Source organism: Leptodactylus fuscus, chromosome 5 (assembly GCF_031893055.1).
Source record: "Leptodactylus fuscus isolate aLepFus1 chromosome 5, aLepFus1.hap2, whole genome shotgun sequence".
NCBI classification, from domain to species: domain Eukaryota; kingdom Metazoa; phylum Chordata; class Amphibia; order Anura; family Leptodactylidae; genus Leptodactylus; species Leptodactylus fuscus.
In genome coordinates this window covers 131,295,946-131,316,461 of record NC_134269.1, presented here as the reverse complement: position 1 = coordinate 131,316,461, position 20,516 = coordinate 131,295,946, and the positions used below count along the sequence as shown (strand labels likewise).

The 20,516-nt window shown below is 42.0% G+C and overlaps 1 protein-coding gene across 1 annotated transcript; it reads left to right on the top strand.

Annotated features, from left to right (window-relative positions):
* The first annotated feature begins 6,925 nt into the window (after positions 1–6,925).
* Positions 6,926–16,851, top strand: CAV2 (caveolin 2). Its single transcript, XM_075274292.1, has 3 exons — positions 6,926–7,140; positions 7,552–7,739; positions 14,884–16,851. The coding sequence occupies exons 1-3, from the start codon at positions 6,997–6,999 to the stop codon at positions 15,035–15,037; spliced, it is 486 nt and encodes a 161-aa protein (XP_075130393.1). The 5' UTR covers positions 6,926–6,996; the 3' UTR covers positions 15,038–16,851.
* The last annotated feature ends 3,665 nt before the right edge of the window (positions 16,852–20,516 follow it).

Sequence of the window (20,516 nt, the reverse complement as noted above, 5' to 3'; positions counted from 1 at the left end):
ATTAATGTGCCTATGCGACCAATGCTTTCATGAATGGTGGAAATCCCAGCTGTTAAAACAGGATAGGAGATAATATGATCTTGTGGCTAAACCCCTTTTTTATGTAGATTGTGAGCGCCAAATAGAGCTCACAATGCACTTTTTTTCCCCTATCATTATGTCTTTGTAGTATGGGAGGAAATCCATGCAAACATGGGGAGAACATACAAACTCCTTGCAGATGTTGCTCCTGGCAGGATTCGAACTCAGGACTCCAGCACTGCAGTGCTAACCATTGAGCCACCGTGTTGCCCCTCTAAATCCCTTTATTTGACACAAGTTGAACACTAATGCTGCAACAATATGAATAAAAAGACTATATAATGCAAATTACCAGCGATACCTCTACAAAAGAATGTTGGGAGATTTCAGCTCTGGAGACTATAGTACTACTACTCTGAAATATAATATCGCACGGGGTCACTCGAAGTAATAGTTTCGTAAAGTTACTCTACTTTTTTTTTTATTCCTATGTTCAGCTGTAAAACAGTTTCTGAAGGTGAATGCAAAGCTAAAAGGTATATGTTAGACTTCTGCCAATAATAACTAAGGCAAAGGAGAGTAGAAAAGCAGATTCATAACCAGACAATTTTATTTATTTTATATTTACAAGCATATGCCACCTACATTATTCATGGATAGTGTTTTCATTTTAATGTATTTATTTAGATATTTCTTTTTCATGATCCATTAACCCCTTCCCGACATTTCTTGCATCCCAGTACATTATATAGAATAATTAATGGTGGCATCATGAAGAAAAATTTGTCCCGCAAAAATTAAGACCTCATATGGCTCTGGGAGCGGAGAAATAAAAAAGTTATGGGGTTTAGAACGAGGGGAGTCAAAAACAAAAAACGAAAATCAAAGAATGGCATTGGCGGGAAAGGGTTAAAAAACAAACAATAAATGTTTTTTTTTTACACTGATGCAAATGTATCACAGATATATCACATCAATGCAAGTCTATGGAGCTGTAAAAAAAACAAAACAAATAGAATTTGTGTGTCAGCCATTTTTCACTGACCCAAAGACTTTGGAAAGTTCAGGAAATGTTAAGTTGATTAGTTTTTCATGGATGTGAAGAAAAAAAAACCTACAGTACTCCACTCTGACTATTTGTGGGTCATATGCTGTCGGTGGTTGATCCATGATTGTCATGTCCATCACATGTCTGCAAAATGCAGACATGTGAATATGGTCTAACTCATCCTTTCCCAAGTATTCTTTAATTGAAATTGTGTTGGCCACTTCCACTAGCTTACTGTATCTGAAGGAACTAGTGCAACAACCAATGACCCAGACCTTCCTGATCCGGAATTCTTTAGCCTAAACTGCTCTTTTCTTTTTCTTTTTCTTACCTGTTGCTTACTATTTATTTGTCCAGATTGCAATATGATCTACACAGTGCATAATGACCTATCTAGCTTGACCACGGATCTACTGCCTTGTCCTTAAATGAAGGTGTGCGCACTGGACAGCAGATCTGTGGTTGGACTTTCAGCATGCAACCACTACATAAACTCTCCTAAACCAAATGTTCTGTGTAGAAATTTTCAGATTTTCTCCCAGCCAACATCTGGCTGCAAGGTTTTGACATGAAAAAAAAACCTCAGACAAACATATTTTTCCATAATTTATGACAGAAAAGTCCTTGAAAAATTATGATATTGCTGTGTTCACACCTGCTTCACAGGGTCCATTCAGCAGATTCCTGTGTGCATCCCTCTTCTCCTCCCTGATGTGGTAGACAACAAGACAGAGCCTAATAGACTCCATTATGAGCCTGTACAACTAACACTGCAATGTAGTTTCTGCATGTGAAAAATGGCTAAAGCTGGCCAAGATGTTTTTGCCCTTTTCAGCTAATGACCAGCCATGCAAATAATGCAAACATTTGTTTCTGATGGCCAAAGACTGACTTTAATCTGCCAAAAAGTTTGTGCCTGTGCTCAATATTTTTGGACAGTGATTATCCAAAAATATTACTGTTTGCTACAGGGGCCAAAAACTGTTTAGTTGTTAAAGGGGTAGTTCAAGCAAAAATGCAAAATGCAGAGTCTGTTATCTCTCTATCACCGGGGCCTGGGTGGCTCTGCTGGCATTGATGACTTCCGGCAAGACTTGCTCCTACTTCATGCCCCATACGCTGAGCCACTGCACTTGGACATCTGTGAAACCCAGCTGGAAGCCCATTGGCCGGACTGCTGCTTGCTTTGTGGCCCAGAAGACATGATGATGATCCAAACCACAGGGGAAGTCCATGTAACGACAACATGAGTTAAGAAAAACAAAGAATCATGGCCACGCTGGATATACCCTTGCTGCGGTTGCGATGGACACCCCTGCTGCTGCCAACCTAGCCACATACTCATAAGTTAAAACCCTGCAATCTTCTGTATCCATTGCCCTGTCTGAGGAGCCAAAGGATAACCACTTTTTCCACGATTTCTCATGGCCTGCCCAGGTAGAAGCTGCTAACGCCTCCTTCAGCAGTCGTGTCAGTTCTGGAGCGCCATGTCCCATAGGAAGGGTGGGTATGGGGAGCCCACCAACTCCGTCTTAGGATGGTAATCCCTGAAGTGTTCCCACTGGAAACGAGAAAGAGAGTCAGCGACAACATTGTCAACACCAGGAACATGTCTCGCTTTAAACACTATATAAAATTGCAAGCAGCGTAATACCAGGTGCCTCAACAGAGCTAGGACCGGTAGGGAGCTGGAAGACAAATGCTTAATAGCCAGGACAACACTTTCATTGTTGCACCAAAACAAAATGCGCTTGCTAGTCATGGCAGGTGCCCATAGCTCTAGCGATACTACTATGGGGAACAGCTCCAGCAGTGTCATGTTCTTTGTTGCACCACCTGTTAGCCAACCCTGTGGCCATGGGGCTACTGACCAACGCTCACCGAGCTGACCGTCTCGGTGAAAAGCTGGATGTCTGAGTTGGACAACTCCTTCTTTGGGAAGCATGATATGCCTGCATAGTCAGTCAGAAAGGATTTCCAGACTTTCAAATCATCCCACAGGACCTTGGTTATATGGACATAGTGGTGAGGCATTCTCTTTCCAGTGGTGGCCATGGCTAAACTCCTGGAAAAAAACGCTGCCCATGGGAAATATCCTTCATACAAAACTCAATTGCCCCAGTAGCGATTGCAACCAGACCAATGGAACTTTCTCTGATATGATACACACTTCTATGTCCTGTTTTAACCTGTGGAGCTTGTCTTACGGGAGCTGGAGTACCATCCAATCAGGATTTCCAGGAAAGAGAGGCACGATACCGGGCCCTCAGTTTTCTTACTGGCCAAGGGGACTCTGAACTTATCTGCAAGGAAATGGAACATGCAGACATTGTGGAGAGTTTTCAGGACCGACAAATAGAAAATCATCCAGGTAATGAATTACCAAAGAGGAGCCCGACTCCTGCCTCAAAACCCACTCTAGGAAAGTACTGAAAACTTTGAAATATCGGAATGAGAAGGGGCATCCCATGGGTAAGCATATATCATAGTAAAACCTCAAACTGACAGCGCAGCAAGTGAAAACAATCTGGGTGTACAGGTAGGAGCTGAAAGGCGGACTCTATATCCGCTTTTGCAAGCAGAGCACTACGTCCTGCACTCACCACCAGGGACACTGCTTTATCAAAGGACACATAGGCCACTGCCATTTCCTCTTTTGGGATACCATCATTGACTGATTTGCCGGGTGGGAAGGATAGGTGATGGATAAGTCTGAATTTTTCTTCCTCCGTCTTGGGGACCAGGCCCAGTGGTGACACTAAATGGGGGCTCAGTAAAGGGGTCCGCCATGCGACCCAAAGACACCTCTTAATTTTTCCCTGTGCTGTGCTCATGTCTTTCAAAATTGAACGTAAATTGTCTGCTAAAGTAATAGATGAACTTGCAACGTGGAGTATATAGAAACCAAAAGTAAAACCACTAATAAGCATGTCTGCTACTTGTCTCCTGGGGTACCTGTCGAGCCAGCGGTTCATCCTTTCTACTGTTACCGGAGTCATTTGGCTTACAATGTACCCGCTTTGGGGACGTAAACCTTCTTGCACATCACAAGGCCACATCGGCCATCCACAGCTGGTTCATTTATGCTTAACCCCTTAAGGACCAGGCCATTTTTTGGTTTCGCATTTTCGTTTTTCCCTCCTCACATTTCAAGAGCCATAACTTTTTCATTTTTCAGTTCACAGAGTCACATGATGGCTTATTGTTTGCGGGACAAATTGTACTTTGTAATGGCACCATTCAATATGCTGTGCAATGTACTGTGAAGCTGGAAAAAAATTCAGAATGAGGTGCAATTGGAGAAAAAATGCATTTGCGCCATTTTCTTATGGGTTTAATTTTTACAGCGTTCACTGTTTGGTACAAATGACATGTTACCTGTGTTCTACGTGTCAGTACGAACGCGGTGATACCAAATTTATATAGTATTTGAAATGTTTTGATACTTTTAAAAAAAATGATAAACTTTGCAAAATAGAAAAAAAAATTTGTGTCATCATGTTCTAACACCTGTAACTTTTTCATATTTCCATGTATGGAGCTGGTTGTGGTGTCTTTTTATGCGGGACAAGATGTCGTTTCTATTGATACCATTTGGGGAAAGATCTGATGGTTTGATCACTTTTTATTCAATTTTTTATAGGAGGCAAAGTGTTGAAAAAAACGCTTTTTGGCTGTTTTTATTTTTTTTGCCGCTATGCCGTTCGCAGTACGGGATAAATGTTTTAATATTCTAATAGTTCGGGCATTTTGGAGCGCGGGGATACCTAATATGTTTATGTTTAATGTTCTTTAATTACTTTTATAGCTAATCTAGGGAAAGGGGGGTGATTTGAACTTTTATATTTTTTTTATTTTTTTTAATACTTTTAAAAACTTTTTCTTTTCTTCTGTTACATTTATGATCAGACCCCTTAGGTACCTTGAAACCTAGGGGGTCTGATCGCTCATACTATTCACTGCAATACTACAGTATTGCAGTGAATAGGAAAATCGCAGCACTTCTATTAGACGATGCCTCTGGCATCGTCTAATAGATCTAGTGCAGAGACAAGCCTGGAAGCCTTCAATAGGCTTCCGGCTGTCATAGCAACCGATCACCGCCCTCATGTGACGTTCAGGAGGGCGGCGATCGGGGAAACATGGCGGCGCCCGTGCCGCCGGCGCCGTTTACACACTGCGGTCACGTTTGACCGCAGTGTGTAAAGGGTTAACAGCAGCGATCGGCTCGGGCACCGACCGCTGCTGTTAGTGGCAGGTCCTGGCTGTATTATACAGCCGGCATCTGCCGTGTATGGAGCGAGCTCAGCGTGTGAGCTCGCTCCATACATCCCCATGCGACCCATGACGTAGAGTTACGTCAAGGGTCGCTAAGGGGTTAAATCGACATGAGACATAATATCTACAGTACCCTTCATTATACATCCAACATGCACCTTTCTTGCGAATCGCCGCTGCGGGCGACCATGCAGCTTCCAGATGAAAGGGAGTCCTTGCCAGTTTGTGGTTCATGATTATATGAATCCATATATCAGTAGCTTTTGCATCCCACTTCTGGCCGCAACACCAAGCACCCCCAAAATTCCTCATCATACCTCCACCATGCTGAACCACCGTACACATTATATGCTGAGAGAATGGTATTCAAATACACAAACAGCTCAGGTGCCTTCTCAGCCTTTGCCTGGCTAAGTATACATGACAACGTGGTAAAGGCTGGCATTCAATTATTAAGAGTTTCAGCCACCTTGAGCTTTTTAGCCTCTATACTGCTCTTTGTCCACTGTAGGTTGGTTCTGAGATATCAGCAACCAATTGTATTGAACTCCCCTCTTATAATCTTCTCCTTCACCTCCGCTGGCACGTGTGTGCCCAGTGGTGCCACTCCACAGAAAAATGTATCGTTCCATAACCAACTTCCTGGTAACTGCGCAGCCACACCCATTGTGGCCTTAGGCAGGGAGGATGTCTCCAACATTTGTAGTATTTCCCTCATCATCTCTATCACCATGTCCTCCTTATCCTGCTGTGGCATAGCCTCGCTTGGTGTAACTGGTTCCCTCCCCTCCAGTTTTAACAACATTGCCTTAAACATATCCAAAACATCCCCGCCAGGTGAAGCCTGTGTAGACCATGCTTATGAACTAGTCAACTCACCGGTCAGTATGACAGTTGGCCGTGCATTGTCTGGGGGGCTGGTCCTGTTACCATAGTGTTTGGGACATGGCATACTGGGCAGGGGAATGTGGGGGTAAATATAACTGCGTGGCTGGTGGGCTACTTGGGAGCTGGTTAGGGGGAGGTGAAGCTATTTGTGGCTGACTATCTGCTAGCAGCGATGTGCTGACCCTCAGGCCTACCTGGCCCATGGTCCGCTTGGCCTTTTGGCCTGTGCCCGTTTGGTTGCAGTGTCCGATGGCCGATGCGGTTTCCACTTAACCACCTTCCCTTTACGGGTGCCGATTACTCCACATACGGGAGATTTAACCCTGTTGCGTGTAGGAGGGGGGCAAGGAGAGACTCAGGCTGGTGGCCTGGATGCCCGCACTGGATGGGCTGACACTGACTGCTGGGGGGTACCCTGGACTAAATCCCCGTTATGCTGGAGCAGGGACTCCAGCCATGCTGCCCCTTTCTGACTTACTTTATGTAGCAGCTGCTCTAAGAGCTGCTGGTGTTGCTGCTGCTCCTGTGAATGCTCCATAGTGTAGGGTTGGAAGGGCGAGGGTTAAGCAGGGAGAGAGAAAGTGGAAGTTGCTTTGTTGGTGCAGGCTGCACTGAATATGCCTGGGGAGGACCCGCCCCTCCCTGAGCCAACTAATGAATAAACCAGCAGAGGGGAAGGGAGAAGGGACTCCCATACACACACGGCTGCTCAATATCCAGCTAGCTTATGCAGCCAGCCCGCTTGGAATCTGTGTGCAACCATGGGGCTAGAGAAGGAGAAAGCCGACGCTCGCATCTTCATGGACGAGGATGAGTTCAACCGTTCCTCAGCCCCGATGCTTACGGAGAAAACCTATGAAAGTGAACCAGATCGGGACCCGCACAATCTGAACGGCCACCTGAAGGTAAATGATTCCCTATAGACATAGCAGTAGCAACTTTTTCAGACGGCAGGCTGATCAGATGTGTTGGGACTGCTGGTGAAACACCTACATACTGTACGAAAGTTTCTGATGAGTTCAGCTCTGCTACATCTGTATGTATGTGCATCTATAGAGTCCTATTCATTATAGCGTACAGCCCTGAGGATGAGCTACACATGACAAGGACTCCTAGCCAAGAGCTTACCAATGACTGGATTACTGTGCTGTGTCTACAGTATGTACAGGCTTTCAGGTGTGTTATAGTAAGGGGTCGGGTGTACTGGCCCTTTAATAGAGCAGCTGTCAGCCTGATGTGTTCCAGTCAGTGGTCAGGTGTACTGGCCCTTTAATAGAGCAGCTGTCAACCTTGTGTGTGTTCCCTTTCTATTGCAGCTGTCCTTTGAAGATGTGATAGCAGAGCCTGACACCACTCACAGCTTTGATAAAGTGTGGATCTGCAGCACTGCCCTGTTTGAGATTAGCAAATACCTCATCTACAAGGTGCTCACGGTGTTCCTCGCCATCCCTCTGGCTTTCGTCATAGGACTACTCTTTGCCATCCTCAGCTGCCTGCACATCTGGTAAACTCGATTTTTACTATGTAAATGAAAATACATCATAGTGTTGAGAAATCGCAGTGCCCATTTAGAAGTCTGTGCCAATGGTGTGTGATGGTGGACAGTATGGAATTTAGAAGATCTCACCATCATGGCACCAAAGCCAAGCTACATTACAATTATATGATAACCGTGACACATAATACCCACCTTTATATTAGGCTACGTCTTCATGCACGCGACTGAGTGTGCTATCAGAGTCTATGTCAACTGTCTTCCGGGTCAGTGTGTCCGTTCCAATGGATCCAAATAGGATCTTCTCAAAAAATAATGGAAATGAAACCCCAATGACAGCCAAACAGCACACTTGGATGTGTGCATGAAGTCTAGGTCAGGACACTTGGAGGAGTCCTCCTTTACAATTCGACTTTATCTTGTGAAAATGGTGAACTATACACAAGTGTAATCTAGTGATATATGTCATGAAATAGTCCAGATAGACTTTTATAGAATATCTGGAAATTTTTTATATGTAGCTATGCAATGACACAAAAGTCTGATATAGGGCGGGTTCACATCTGTGCCCGATCTCTGTTTTGTGGGTTTCCGTCTTCTGCCAACAGGAGACGGAAATCCAGCAGTCACCTGTGAGCGTCTCCTGGTATCCGCAGCGAAACCTTTTTTTTAGTTTTTTTAACCAGGCACAAAGTCAGACTTTGTGCTTGGTTAAAAAAAACGGTTTCGCTGCAGAGAGGCAGAAGATGCTCACGGGCAGACATTTTGCAAACCCATTCATATGAATAGGTTTGAAAACTGACTGCCGGTTTCCGTTTCCTGTCCATTTTCTTGGGCAGAAGACGGAAACCTGAAAGTGGTGACAGGGCGCAGGAGTGAACCTGCCCATACTGAGACTGTTCGCATCCACTTTGAAGGTTCCATTTAGAGTCTCGCAGGTTCGGAGAATTCTGCTGCACTATCCTTTTCGATAAAATAAAAGAAACTTGACAGACCCCATTATAATCAACAGGATTCGTCAGTCACCAGTGGTATCCACCATGCACCGAATCCGGGACTGCTATGGTTTCCATTTAACTGTTCCTTTAATAGGACTAAAATGCCAATACCAGCATAGATATGAATTTAGCCTTACACTGCAAAAGTTTTTCCAAATGTTGATAATATATTTGGGCAAAATTTAAAAAATTTTGTGCGTATTATTTTGTTTGTGGCACAGAAATGCATTTAATCTATCATAGGCAGGAAACTGTCACATGGTATGGGAGGCAGTAGTGTGGCACGGGTAGTCTAGCTGTTGTGGCCATAGTGCATTGTGCAATGGTATAAGTTATCAGTGGACTCCCCACTGGTAAAAAGTATACTATGATATATATATATATATATATATATATATATATTTTGTTTGTTTGTTTGTTTTATAAGATGCTTTCCTATATAGTATAAAAAGTATGTAAAAGTATACCAGCTCTTATTCTCTGTCGGATGAAAGGGAGCCTCTGGATACATTTGATACATGCTTTAGGAGCACATTGCAAGCACAATGCGAACATAGCCTAATAAAGTAAATATTGCACAAATAGCCTTTCTCAAAATTGTAATATCTAACAAATCAATTCCCAGAGAAACATCATATGGCACAAGAACTCCAAACATTTCACTTAGCAATATACTATCATAGACGGTATCATTAAGTAACCATTAGGAAGAGGGTTCCTCCTGCTACAAAAAGTACTTCCTGGCACAACATTAAATTGCTCCTACTTGTGCAGATAAGGGTGATGGGGCATACTAAGCAACATTTCTTGTGGATCCAAAGGTGAACAAAAACTGAAAACTTGGGTAATTTGTTACACTTGGACAGGGGCATAACTACCGGGGTAGCAGCTGCCACAGGGCCTGGGACATTAGGGGCCTGGCGACAGCTGCTACCCCTGTGTTTTTTTTCTTTTCTTAACCCCTTCCCGACATGCGCCGTAATAGTACGGCGCATGTCGGGTCTGTAACTATGGCGGCCGCCCGGGAGCGGGCGGCCGCCATAGCCGCCGGGTGTCTACTGCTTTAAGCAGTAGACAACCGGCTCTAATGCCTCCGATCGGTCCCCGGACCGATCGGAGGCATTAACCCCTCCGGCGCCGCGGTCAAAGGCGCCGGAGGCGCCATTTTCCCGGCGGCACATGGGCGCCGCCATTTTGGCCGGGATCGCCGGCTCCTGGAGCATGCTCCAGGGCTGACGTCCCGTTGCCATGACAGCCGGGAGCCTTGTACAGGCTCCCAGGCTTGTCTGCAAATCCTCTCTTTTGCAGACTGGTCTATGCAGCCTGCAAAAGAAAGGATGCTTTTTTGCAATGCATTGCAATGCATTAGCATTGTAATGCATTGCATTAGTGATCAGACCCCCTGGGGTTCAACACCCCTAGGGGGTCTAATAAATGCAAAAAAAAAAAAAAAAATTAAGTTAAAAAAAAATATTAAAAAATCTAAAAAGAATTAAAAGTTCAAATCACCCCCCTTTCCCTAGAACACATATAAAAGTAGTTAAAAACTGTGAAACATATACATGTTAGGTATCCCCGCGTCCGAAATCGCCCGCTCTACAAATCTATAAAAATATTTTTCCTGTTTGGTAAACGCCGTAGCGGGAAAAATAGTCGAAAGTGCCAAACTGCCGTTTTTTCACTGTTTTAATTCTGATAAAAATTTGAATAAAAAGTGATCAAAGCAATAACATTTCCCGAAAATGGTAGAACTAAAAAGTACACCCGGCCCCGCAAAAAAAAAACGCCCTATGCATCCCCGTACACTTACGTATAAAAAAGTTACGGCCGTCGGAATATGGCGACTTTTAGAAAAAAATTTTTTAACACAGTTTTGGAATTTTTTTTAGGGGTCAAAATGTAAATAAAACCATATAAATTTGGTATCCCTGGAACTGTACCGAAACACAGAATATAGGGGACATGTCATTTTGGCTGCACAGTGAACGTCGTAAAACCAAAGCCCGTAAGAAAGTCGCAGAAATGCATTTTTTCTTCAAATCCACCCCATTCTGAATTTTTTTCCTGCTTCCCAGTACATTATATAGAATTAATGGTAGCATCATGAAGAAAAATTTGTCCCGCAAAAATTAAGACCTCATATGGCTCTGGGAGCGGAGAAATAAAAAAGTTATGGGGTTTAGAAGGAGGGGAGTCAAAAACGAAAAGCGAAAATCAAAATATGCCATCGGCGGGAAGGGGTTAATAGGCCGTTACCGGCTGGAGTTACTCCAGCCGGTAACAGGCCCTATTTACTTACCGATCCTGGCAGGGGCCGGGTTCTGTAAGTGACGCTGTGGGCCCCATAAACACTATTATTATAGTCGGGGAGTCTGTTCAGACCCCCTAGTATGATGATCGGAGGCCTGGGAGAGGTAAGGGAACATAAACACTGTTACTTACCTCTTCAGGCTCCAGGCAGGCTTCGGGCCTACTTCTGTGACAAATAAAGAAAAAAATACTATTCAGCTCACCATATGTCCAAAATAAATCAGTCCTGGAGAGCACGGCATACAAGTGGACTTGAACCCGTTTTGATGAAGATATTTGCAAAGATAAATGAAGCCAGCTAGGTCCAGAGTAATGATGAAAAAATTCCACAGTACTGCGGAATTTTTTCATCATTACTCTGGACGTAGCTGGCTTCATTTATCTTTGCAACTACTTCTGTGACGTTCATGACGTTACATGACTGGGGCCTGCATCCTGGGTCATGTGACATCCTGGACGTCATTGAAGATGGCCGACACCACCGAGGAGTGCAGCAGAGCCAGGGATAGGTAAGTAACAGTGTTTTTTTAATGTTGGTATCCCCTCATGGTCTCCGATTATAACACTCTGGGGTCTGAAAGACCCCAGAGTATAGTTGTTCATGCATGTTCACAATGGGGCATAATACTTTGTGCAGGGGCCACTATGGGGCATAATACTGTGTGCAGGGTCCACTATGGGGCATAATAGTATAGAGCGATCAGGAATGCTGGGGGGAGGTCGGGGGCGGGGGCTATGTCAAAAGTTTGCCATTGGGACCCACCATTCCTAGTTACGCCACTGCACTTGAACATTGCAAATTCACGGGGACTTTATTAAAGGGGTATTCCCATGTCAAGGATCACATTCTGACTTGTAGCTTAAGCTAACTGAAGGGTTTTAGCCAATTAGTTTGCCAAATACAGCTAAATATTCCTCCTCAGTGTTTACAGCTGACCATCTCTACAGATCATCTCTATGGTCGGACTGATTACTCAGCCCCTGCTCTCAGCAATCTATATTCTCTTCTCTCTGCATATTGCTTTCAGTTGCTGAGTATTGATAAGTGCTAAAAAGGTTTCCTGATTCTGTTACGTATGTAACTCCAGAGACAGAAGGGAAGCTGAAATCCTAAAATGGGAAACTCCTTGAAAACTGGATTTTTTTTTTTTACCTGTTCTTAATTCAATCTATGACAGACGAGAGACACACCTGAATTACTAAGAGGTTCCAGGCTCCTAATAATCCCTGTACATGTTGATGCACCTGAACTGGTGTACATTCCTAGCATTTGGCTTGCAGTAAATCTGATAGACCAGGGACATCCCTGCCCCAACCCACCTATATTCCTGCACAATTGTGCGCCAAAATTGCATATTTTTGGCTACTTTCTTTGTGCAGCCCAGTTAGTGTATCTTTCTGCCTTTTTTGAAAAATATGTGACTACTACAGCAAACCTGCAAAGTGTGAATAGAATCTGTAATGAGATCAATACCCTCTCAAAGATGCCCGAAGACTTGTTGCCAAAAGGGTTGTATTTAGAGATGAGCGAGTACTGTTCGGATCAGCCGATCTGAACAGCACGCTCCATAGAAATGAATGGATGCACCTGGTACTTCCGCTTTGACGGCGGCTGGCCGTTTAACCCCCCGCGTGTCGGCTACGTCCATTCATTTCTATTCGAGCGTGCTGTTCGGATCGGCTGATCCGAACAGTACTCGCTCATCTCTAGTTGTATTGTTTTCAGAAATGTCTAAAGTACGTAAATGTATCTGGAGGTTTCATACAGACTGAATTTTCTACCTTCTCCCTGTTCTACTGATTTTTAGGCCTCTGGCACCTCAGTTATTAGTAGTAGTTCTATCTTGAAGTTAAAAAGTTATCCTAAGTGTGTTCACATTGCAAGAATTTATTTACCAAGAGTATTCTGACATATACAGTTCCTACAATACCATGCTTGCCATACAAACTTTACAAGGGCTTACCTGGGTCCTTGGACATAGTGGTTTTCTGTGTTTTTCCATGTTAGAAATAAAATTATGCTGGTGCATACTATCCTGTTAGAGGACAATAGCATACTCATTTTGCATCCATCAGGTCAATCATATGCACCATGAACTTTCCTGAAAAATGGACCAAATGTGTTCACGTAACAAAATATGAACAAATTGGTAATATGCAGTGCTGACAGGAGCCCAAACTGCAGATTATATGCCCTAAAAGCCCTTTTCAGGTCATTTACAAATTTATAAAATTCAGAATTTCTCAGCAACGGAGCAGTGGACTGCAATAAAAAAGTCATTTTGAACAATCTGATCTCCAAAAATTCTGACTGTGCCAGAATCGGTGGAGCAGCAGCTATTGAATGATACAAAGAGCTGGACTTGGCAGATGGTGAAGGTGCCTTTAAAAAAAAAAAAAAAAAAGTTTAATCTGAATGACGTTGCAAATTCCATTCAGATGAATGGCACAGCCACAGAAATTTCTGCTACAAATTTGTCACTTTGTTAATTTATGCTAGGTTCACACTAGCTTTCGGGTCTCCGTTCTGTGGTTTCTGTCTTTTGCATGCAGAAGACGGAAACCTGTCAGAGTGAGTCTGGCTGTGAGCGGCGGTGAGCGTTTATGTTCTCCGCCGTGAAACCGTTTTTTTAAAATCAGACACAGAGTACTGCGTTTCCAACTCTGTCCAATTAAAAAAAAATGGTTTCGCGGCGGAGAGCATAAAACGCTCACCGCCGCTCACGGCCGGATATCTTTCAAACCCATTCAAATTAATGGGTGAGAGAGTCCTGCAGGTTTCCATCTCCTGCCTCTGTTTTGTGCAGGAAACGGAAACCTGCAGAACGGAGACCGGGCGCAGATGTGAACGAGCCCTTATTTAGCAGCCTACTCTATCAGTTATTCAGCTGGGTGGGATTCACTGCATCCCTTCAGCGTCATAACAATTCTGATTTGCTGGGAGCCTGCAAGCAGACACTCACTCATACTCCCTTGCCTACCTAGCCAAGTCAGCAGGTAGTGAGTGGCACGGATTCCCATTACACGGGTTCATATAACTTTGTGTTGTAGAACACTTTGCATTGGTTAAAGCCTTTCCAGACAATGTTTCTTAATAGAGGCACTTTAACAATGACCTATATCTGAACCCAAAAGAGATCACATTCCAGTTAAGAAGCAATTTATTTATACCGTGTGCCTTTGGCATAGAGCGCCAGTTGTTATATTGTCTACGCTTATTACATAGAGCCAGGAGCGGGTAACTGAGCAGCATTGTGTATACAGTACTGGACACACAGGGTGCAGATTTACTTGTAATACTATCACTAACAGTTAATCAAAAAAGGATATGTTTTCAAGAAGTTCTTTAGCTTCTTTTTATGATTTTACTTTTTTTTTTAATTGTAACCATGGCTATCTTATATCGAGGCTGTGTTTTGATGCAATAGAAATATGGCTAGACAATTCATCCAAAAATAACCAAAATGGAAAATCGTATGTTAACCATTTTAAATTTGTTCACATTGATTATTTCAATTAGTTTGTATCCATGCCATCCCATCTGATACTGCCATTGGCTAAAGGACATGTCGCTGACTGTATACTATCCAATCAGGATCAGTGATAGGTGAATAACCAAAACCAAAAAGTGGCATATAAATAAGGGGTGTAGCATATAAAAACAAGAGTGCCCTAAAGTGATTGTTTATTAATGGTAATCTAGGTAAAAAAAAAATCATTAATCTTGATTTGGATCATAATCTTTATCCATGTTATCCATCTTTATCTTCCATCTTCCCTGTACCAATGTTTTACTTTATAGTTTGCAATTTTCTCTAAGTAATTTGTGAATTTTTGGTTTTCAGGGTCGTGATGCCATTCGTCAGAACCTGTCTAATGATGATACCACCGGTACAAGCCGTATGGAAGAGCATTACAGAAAGCTTTATAGCCCCTTTCTATGCAAGTATGGGACGCTGCTTGTCATCAGTGAACGTGCGAATAGATCAGCCATTTTAACCCAGTGATGACACCAAGAACCTTATCTGAACACCTAGCGATAAATACAGTTTATCTTTCACTACCCTGAATAAATATGCTCAGTTCACAGAAAGTGTCCTTAACACGTCCATGTGTACTTTCCAGATCTACTCCAACAGATGCCTGTCTCAATCAGTCTGTGTACTGTGTATGTGCTGAAAACACACAGCAGAAAAATGGAGTAGGGACACATTAAAGGTGTTATCTGGAGAATAAAAAGTACTTGCAGTATATTCACTGAAGTAGATGGTTCTACTTATCAATATACATCCTCCTCCTCTGCTAGGCTGATGTTGAAAATTTTCTTATGTTTTGCACGGGGGCCAAAAGTTTTCTAGTTCGGTTCACCTGATAGCACTGGATCATGAGAGCAAAAGCCTCTCTACTCTCTACTACTGCTTGTCCTTGGCATAGGGTGGGGTCAGTAATGTGAACCAGAGGCAGGGCGACATCAGGGAAACCAAGGCAGTGATGTAGCAGCAAGCATGTATGTTGGTAAGTAAGGACCATCTACTGTAGTGAATACAATGCAAGTACTTTTTATTTCTTGGGTGACCTTTTTAATGCTGTATGAAATTCTAAAGTAGTAGTTTTATTAAAATATGTATTACATAGTACCAGAGCTAAGACATTGCACTGAAAACAAAGGAAAACAATGGGGTTTCTTCTTCTATAGCTTAGAACATACCCCAATCAGTTAATACAGTCCCAAAAGCCTATAACTTCATACATACAAGAATGCCCATAAGCAGACGATTTTATGTCCGCTTTATGTAATGGTGCTCCTCACCACGGGTTGTCTCTTCACTATCAATGGATAGTACTTTACAGTTATCAAGTGGTTTTTTGATCAGCAAGAAAGTCTTTTTGACTTGTTCAGCTATGGGAAACCATTTAAAAGGAGCAAAATTCCCATAATCTTTATTAACAAAGTAATGGAAAGAAATAATCTGAATATTCTCTGTACATGCTACTTGGAGACAAATAAGAATGGCTCTATGGGACTGATCTATGAGATATTCTAGGCAAAACATTTCTCACCTCTACTCAACTTCTACTCCATTCTAACTAGTCCTTGCTAGAGTCATGCAGATGGGTGGGTGGCCAGAATACCCCTTAAAGTTCGAAAGGGGTGTCTAGAATGTCATGTGAAATGTTGAACGCAAGAACAAGTGCTAACAGCAGACATGTAATAGTCACTGACTGTGCATAACTGATACACATTTAATCCTTTTACCTTTCATGCAGAGTTTTTGTATATAGAGGCAGCAGATTTATATAAGGTATTTAATACCATATTTGTTAGCTCAGCTTTACATGACAGAATTGCTTATTTCTGTATGCTTTGCATATTTTCCAAGAACACTGTTTCCATGTATGTTAAGGGTATGTTCAGAGTTTTTTGCAGGGTGAAAAAATCTGCTTCAGGAATTAGGAAATGGTTTTGACTCAATTTTTTAATACAATGGGGTTTTTGAGGTGTTTTTTGACGCTTTTCTTTTTACTCCTGCAAACTGTATGAACCTGGAAATTTGCTTTAAAAAAAAAAATGATAGCAGTTTTTGATGTGGTTTTTCCCCAAGGTGGAATCTGCCAGAAAATACAGTATGTCATGTTGTCATTTTTTCAGCTAGAGGAAAAAATCTGCTACTGTCTCCCATTGAAATGAATGGGAGGTGTATTTTGGGGCAGATTCCAGCTCCCAATCCTCCTGAAAAAAAACTCTGTGTAAATTCACCCTATAATAAGAACAAATGTATTTTCATGTATATTAACTGAATGCACTGAAATAATTGCTTGTATATTTTTAATAAATATATCGAAAGATTGTGTTTATAGTATATGCAGCGTTCATCTTTTTTTTTAATGTAATGTGGTTACAATCAGTGAATGTGAAACTTACAAGTGTTTGTTTTAAAGTCTCTATATAGGGACTTGAGGACACGAATCACTGTCTTAACATACATTTGTCCCATAGAAATGTATGGGTACATCACAGTATACAAAAATATGAGTGATTCTTTCTAACCCACAAATACAATATGGAATAAGGGTAAGTTGACACTGTTTTTTTTTTTTTTTATTGGAACCTGAAGCAGAGGCCGCCTCAAGTTCCGATCCAAAAGCCGGGTAGCTGTGACTGAAAGCCGGTGCACTGCACCGGCATCCAGCCACGCACTCCGCTCCGAGTTATGCTCAATGAATGGGCTTAGACCGGAGGAGGGTGTGTCTTCAGGCCGAATCGTGAGGCGAAACGGCCTCAAGAATAAGAACCTCACTTCTTTTTTCCGGGAGCCGGCTCTCAGAAAAAGCTCCCGAGTGGCTCCCATTGATTTCAATGGGAGCCGTCTTTTTGGTCAGGATTTTGAGGCGAATACGGTCTCAAAATCCTGTCAAAAAAACTCTGTGTGCACTTACCCTATGTGACAGCTTTCTTCTAACTGAGGCATTTATGTACAGATGGAAATCTTTCCCCTTCTTATGCTCATATTGGGGTTGAGTGTGTGTGTATACAATGATCCCGTTATGTGTGTGCAAGTTTCCCATTTCTGAAGAGCATCTTGGTCGCTCCCCAATTACCCCATTGTACTTGATGTTAGAACGTATGCATACCAACACATCTTGTAACATGTAAGAGCATGCTATAATAATAAATCTTCCATCATTAGAAGTAAACACTTGAATCTCTCCTCCGAGGGCAAAAAACATTAATTCATCCACCAATTTAGATGAGAAAAGCACAGAGCAATAAAGTAACGTAGATAGAACTGTAGGTAAGTAATTCTCTGACCTGAAATTGTAGCCTTACTGTTAGGTGTTAAGTATTTTAAACATTAAGGGGGATCTATAATATAGGAATCTATCAAATTATAGCTGTGTGCCACATTTGTTAGTATGCAGTAGTTTTCATAAATCATGGTGTATGAGGTGTAACCTGACCCAAGCATTGTGTGAGCCAGAAGTCCTCATCTTCATGAGTGATGGGCTCTTTCTGTCCTCCTGGCACTGAATTACAGCTTTTTCCCTATTACTGTTCATGGGGAGAAAGCTGTCAATCAGCAGCGGGAGAGTCCACAACTCATGCATTCCCTGTCTGTCTTTGGTAGTCGATCAAGGCATAAGATTGTCAGTAAGAATCAAGTTGATCACATTCTTAGGATTTGTGTAGGATCTAGTAGGCGAACCACCACTGATCAATGTCTTATGACCATTCCTTTCCCACTCCCTAAATTGCAGACAGATAATTACAATAGGATTCTAAGAGATTCTAAGCTGATACATATAATTAAAGAACAAGTTTTTTTCTAACTTAATCTGTTTTCCCTATTGTAGTATGCCAAATATTCCTCCTCCCCACGCGTTAGTAAAAACTATGTTACAGACAACATTGTCATGAGCCAGAAAAGTAATACCTAAACTATTAAGTAGATCTACAGATGCAAAAAAAAAAAAAAAACATTTTCCAGTGTATCCAGGTCATGGCCGCACCCAAACATTTTTGTAATGAAAGAACAGAATGAGCAAATAAAGTGAAATGGATAAATAGCTGAGGTGTAGATAAACCCTGTAAGTATGTTTTTGGGTTTTTTAATGAAGATTTTCTTCTTAAAGAAAAACTTCACATTGATTTTTAGCCAAATCTGCAGGCAGCATGTTATAGAGCAAGAGGAGCTGAGCAGACTAGAAAATCACTATATGGGAAAAGATTTTGTATAAGTTGTCCTTAATTTATTAATATTGCTGTTCTTACTATGTTTAGAAACATCCTACTTAGTGAACTAGTGAGCTTAGTACATGTATATATATTTATGTTTATACTATGTCCCCCGGGAGGTCTTAGAAGAACTGTTGCTGAACACGGAAACTTTTTTTTTTTTTTTTTTTTTGCATTTTCCCCACTGTAACCAGGGTATCCAAAGAAACAGCTGCCCTGTCTTAGTTTGTAAAAAGGTAAAATTGAGCACTTGTAATACACATATATGTAGCACATATGGCAGTAAGGGGCTCAAGTGACTCATCGTTTCATTTTCTCCACTGCACTCCGTTAAAGACACACTTCATGATGTTTCACACATACTGAACACCGTATGGACTAAATCCATCTTCTGTCCTCAACTAGAGACCCTAACATGACGTTCATATCTGAGATGGACTTTCCAGTTTAATCCTTGTCAATAAAGCTACTATGTTTTGATTTTTGATGTTTTGTAAATACAGTGAAATAAAAAACACTGCAAAAAATGGCCCATCTGCTCATAGTATCTAATGACATCACGTCTTTAATTAAGTAGCTAAATATTAGGGGTGTAGTTCAGTTTGGAGCTATGGCAGCCCCTTATGCAAGCTTTAGTAACTCTTCTCCAATAAGAATATCTGCATATAAAACGTTTCCTCACAAGAAAGGATGATGCCTGCTGTAAGTAACAGACCTGGTTAAAACACTGAACAGTTCATACAAAAATACCTCACATTATGGCATACCAAATTTGGCTTAAAGAGAAATAGAGCATACATCTCGGAAAAAGAACAAGTCTCTGGCTAAAACCATCTGCCCTGCTGTATTTTGATTTTAGTGGTAATTATTTACCAAAGATTTAATAAAATTTATATATTTTTATAAATGGTTTGAACTTGTGCTGATTTAACGGTTGGCTTGTTCTTTTTCCGAGTTGTAAAACACTGAACAGCTCAAGTACTAATGTAGAGTGAACAACACAGGTGCACCACCACTCACCAGGTACATCCTTCACTCGATACAACTTCTGTACAGGTCCCTAACTGGTCATGTGATCAGCAGACTGACCTCGCCGATTCACACACCAGTGTGAAGAATCGGTTTCTATGTAAGTCTATGGGAGTAAAATGCGGGCTGTTATAGACTTACTTCTGGGTGGTATTTCATTCAACATGTCAATCTGCAAATCACATGACCAATCGAGGATTTGTTCAGATGCTGAGTAGCTGCACTGTTCATTGTATATTAGTATGCTCTGTATTACATAGCTAGACATTATTGCAGCTCTAAGTTTTCTATATGCTGAAAATAGGGGGAATACAATCTAAAAAAGGTTAAAGGGACTTTCTGGACAAAAATTTTTGGATTTCTGCATTTCTATGTGAGCTCCTGGCATCTTTTGCATTTGTTTACGCAGGCATCTTCCTGTTCAGTGTTTTCCTACAACTGCCATAATGCCTTGGGCTTCACTCAGAGCTATCACCTTCCCCCTCCCTGTTTCCCTAGCTAGCCTAACCCTTCCTACCTAACTTAATCCTCACCCAATTATACTTACCTGTCTTCCATTCTGGAACTTCTGAGCATGGGGCTGTCACTTCTTCTTCTATTGCATTTGCACTAGCCAGCACTCTGGCTTTATTGCACTGGCCATCTGCTGGCATTCAATGGATATCAATTTAACCCCAGGCAACCGCTTTATCTCACCTTTCCCAGGTTCCCTGT

Excerpts from the sequence above, each read along its gene's own strand:
- CAV2 (XM_075274292.1), top strand. The coding sequence starts at position 6,997 with ATGGGGCTAGAGAAGGAGAAAGCCGACGCTCGCATCTTCATGGACGAG. Across the intron at positions 7,141-7,551 it reads ATCTGAACGGCCACCTGAAG|CTGTCCTTTGAAGATGTGAT; the intron begins GTAAATGATTCC and ends TTTCTATTGCAG. Across the intron at positions 7,740-14,883 it reads CTCAGCTGCCTGCACATCTG|GGTCGTGATGCCATTCGTCA; the intron begins GTAAACTCGATT and ends TTTGGTTTTCAG.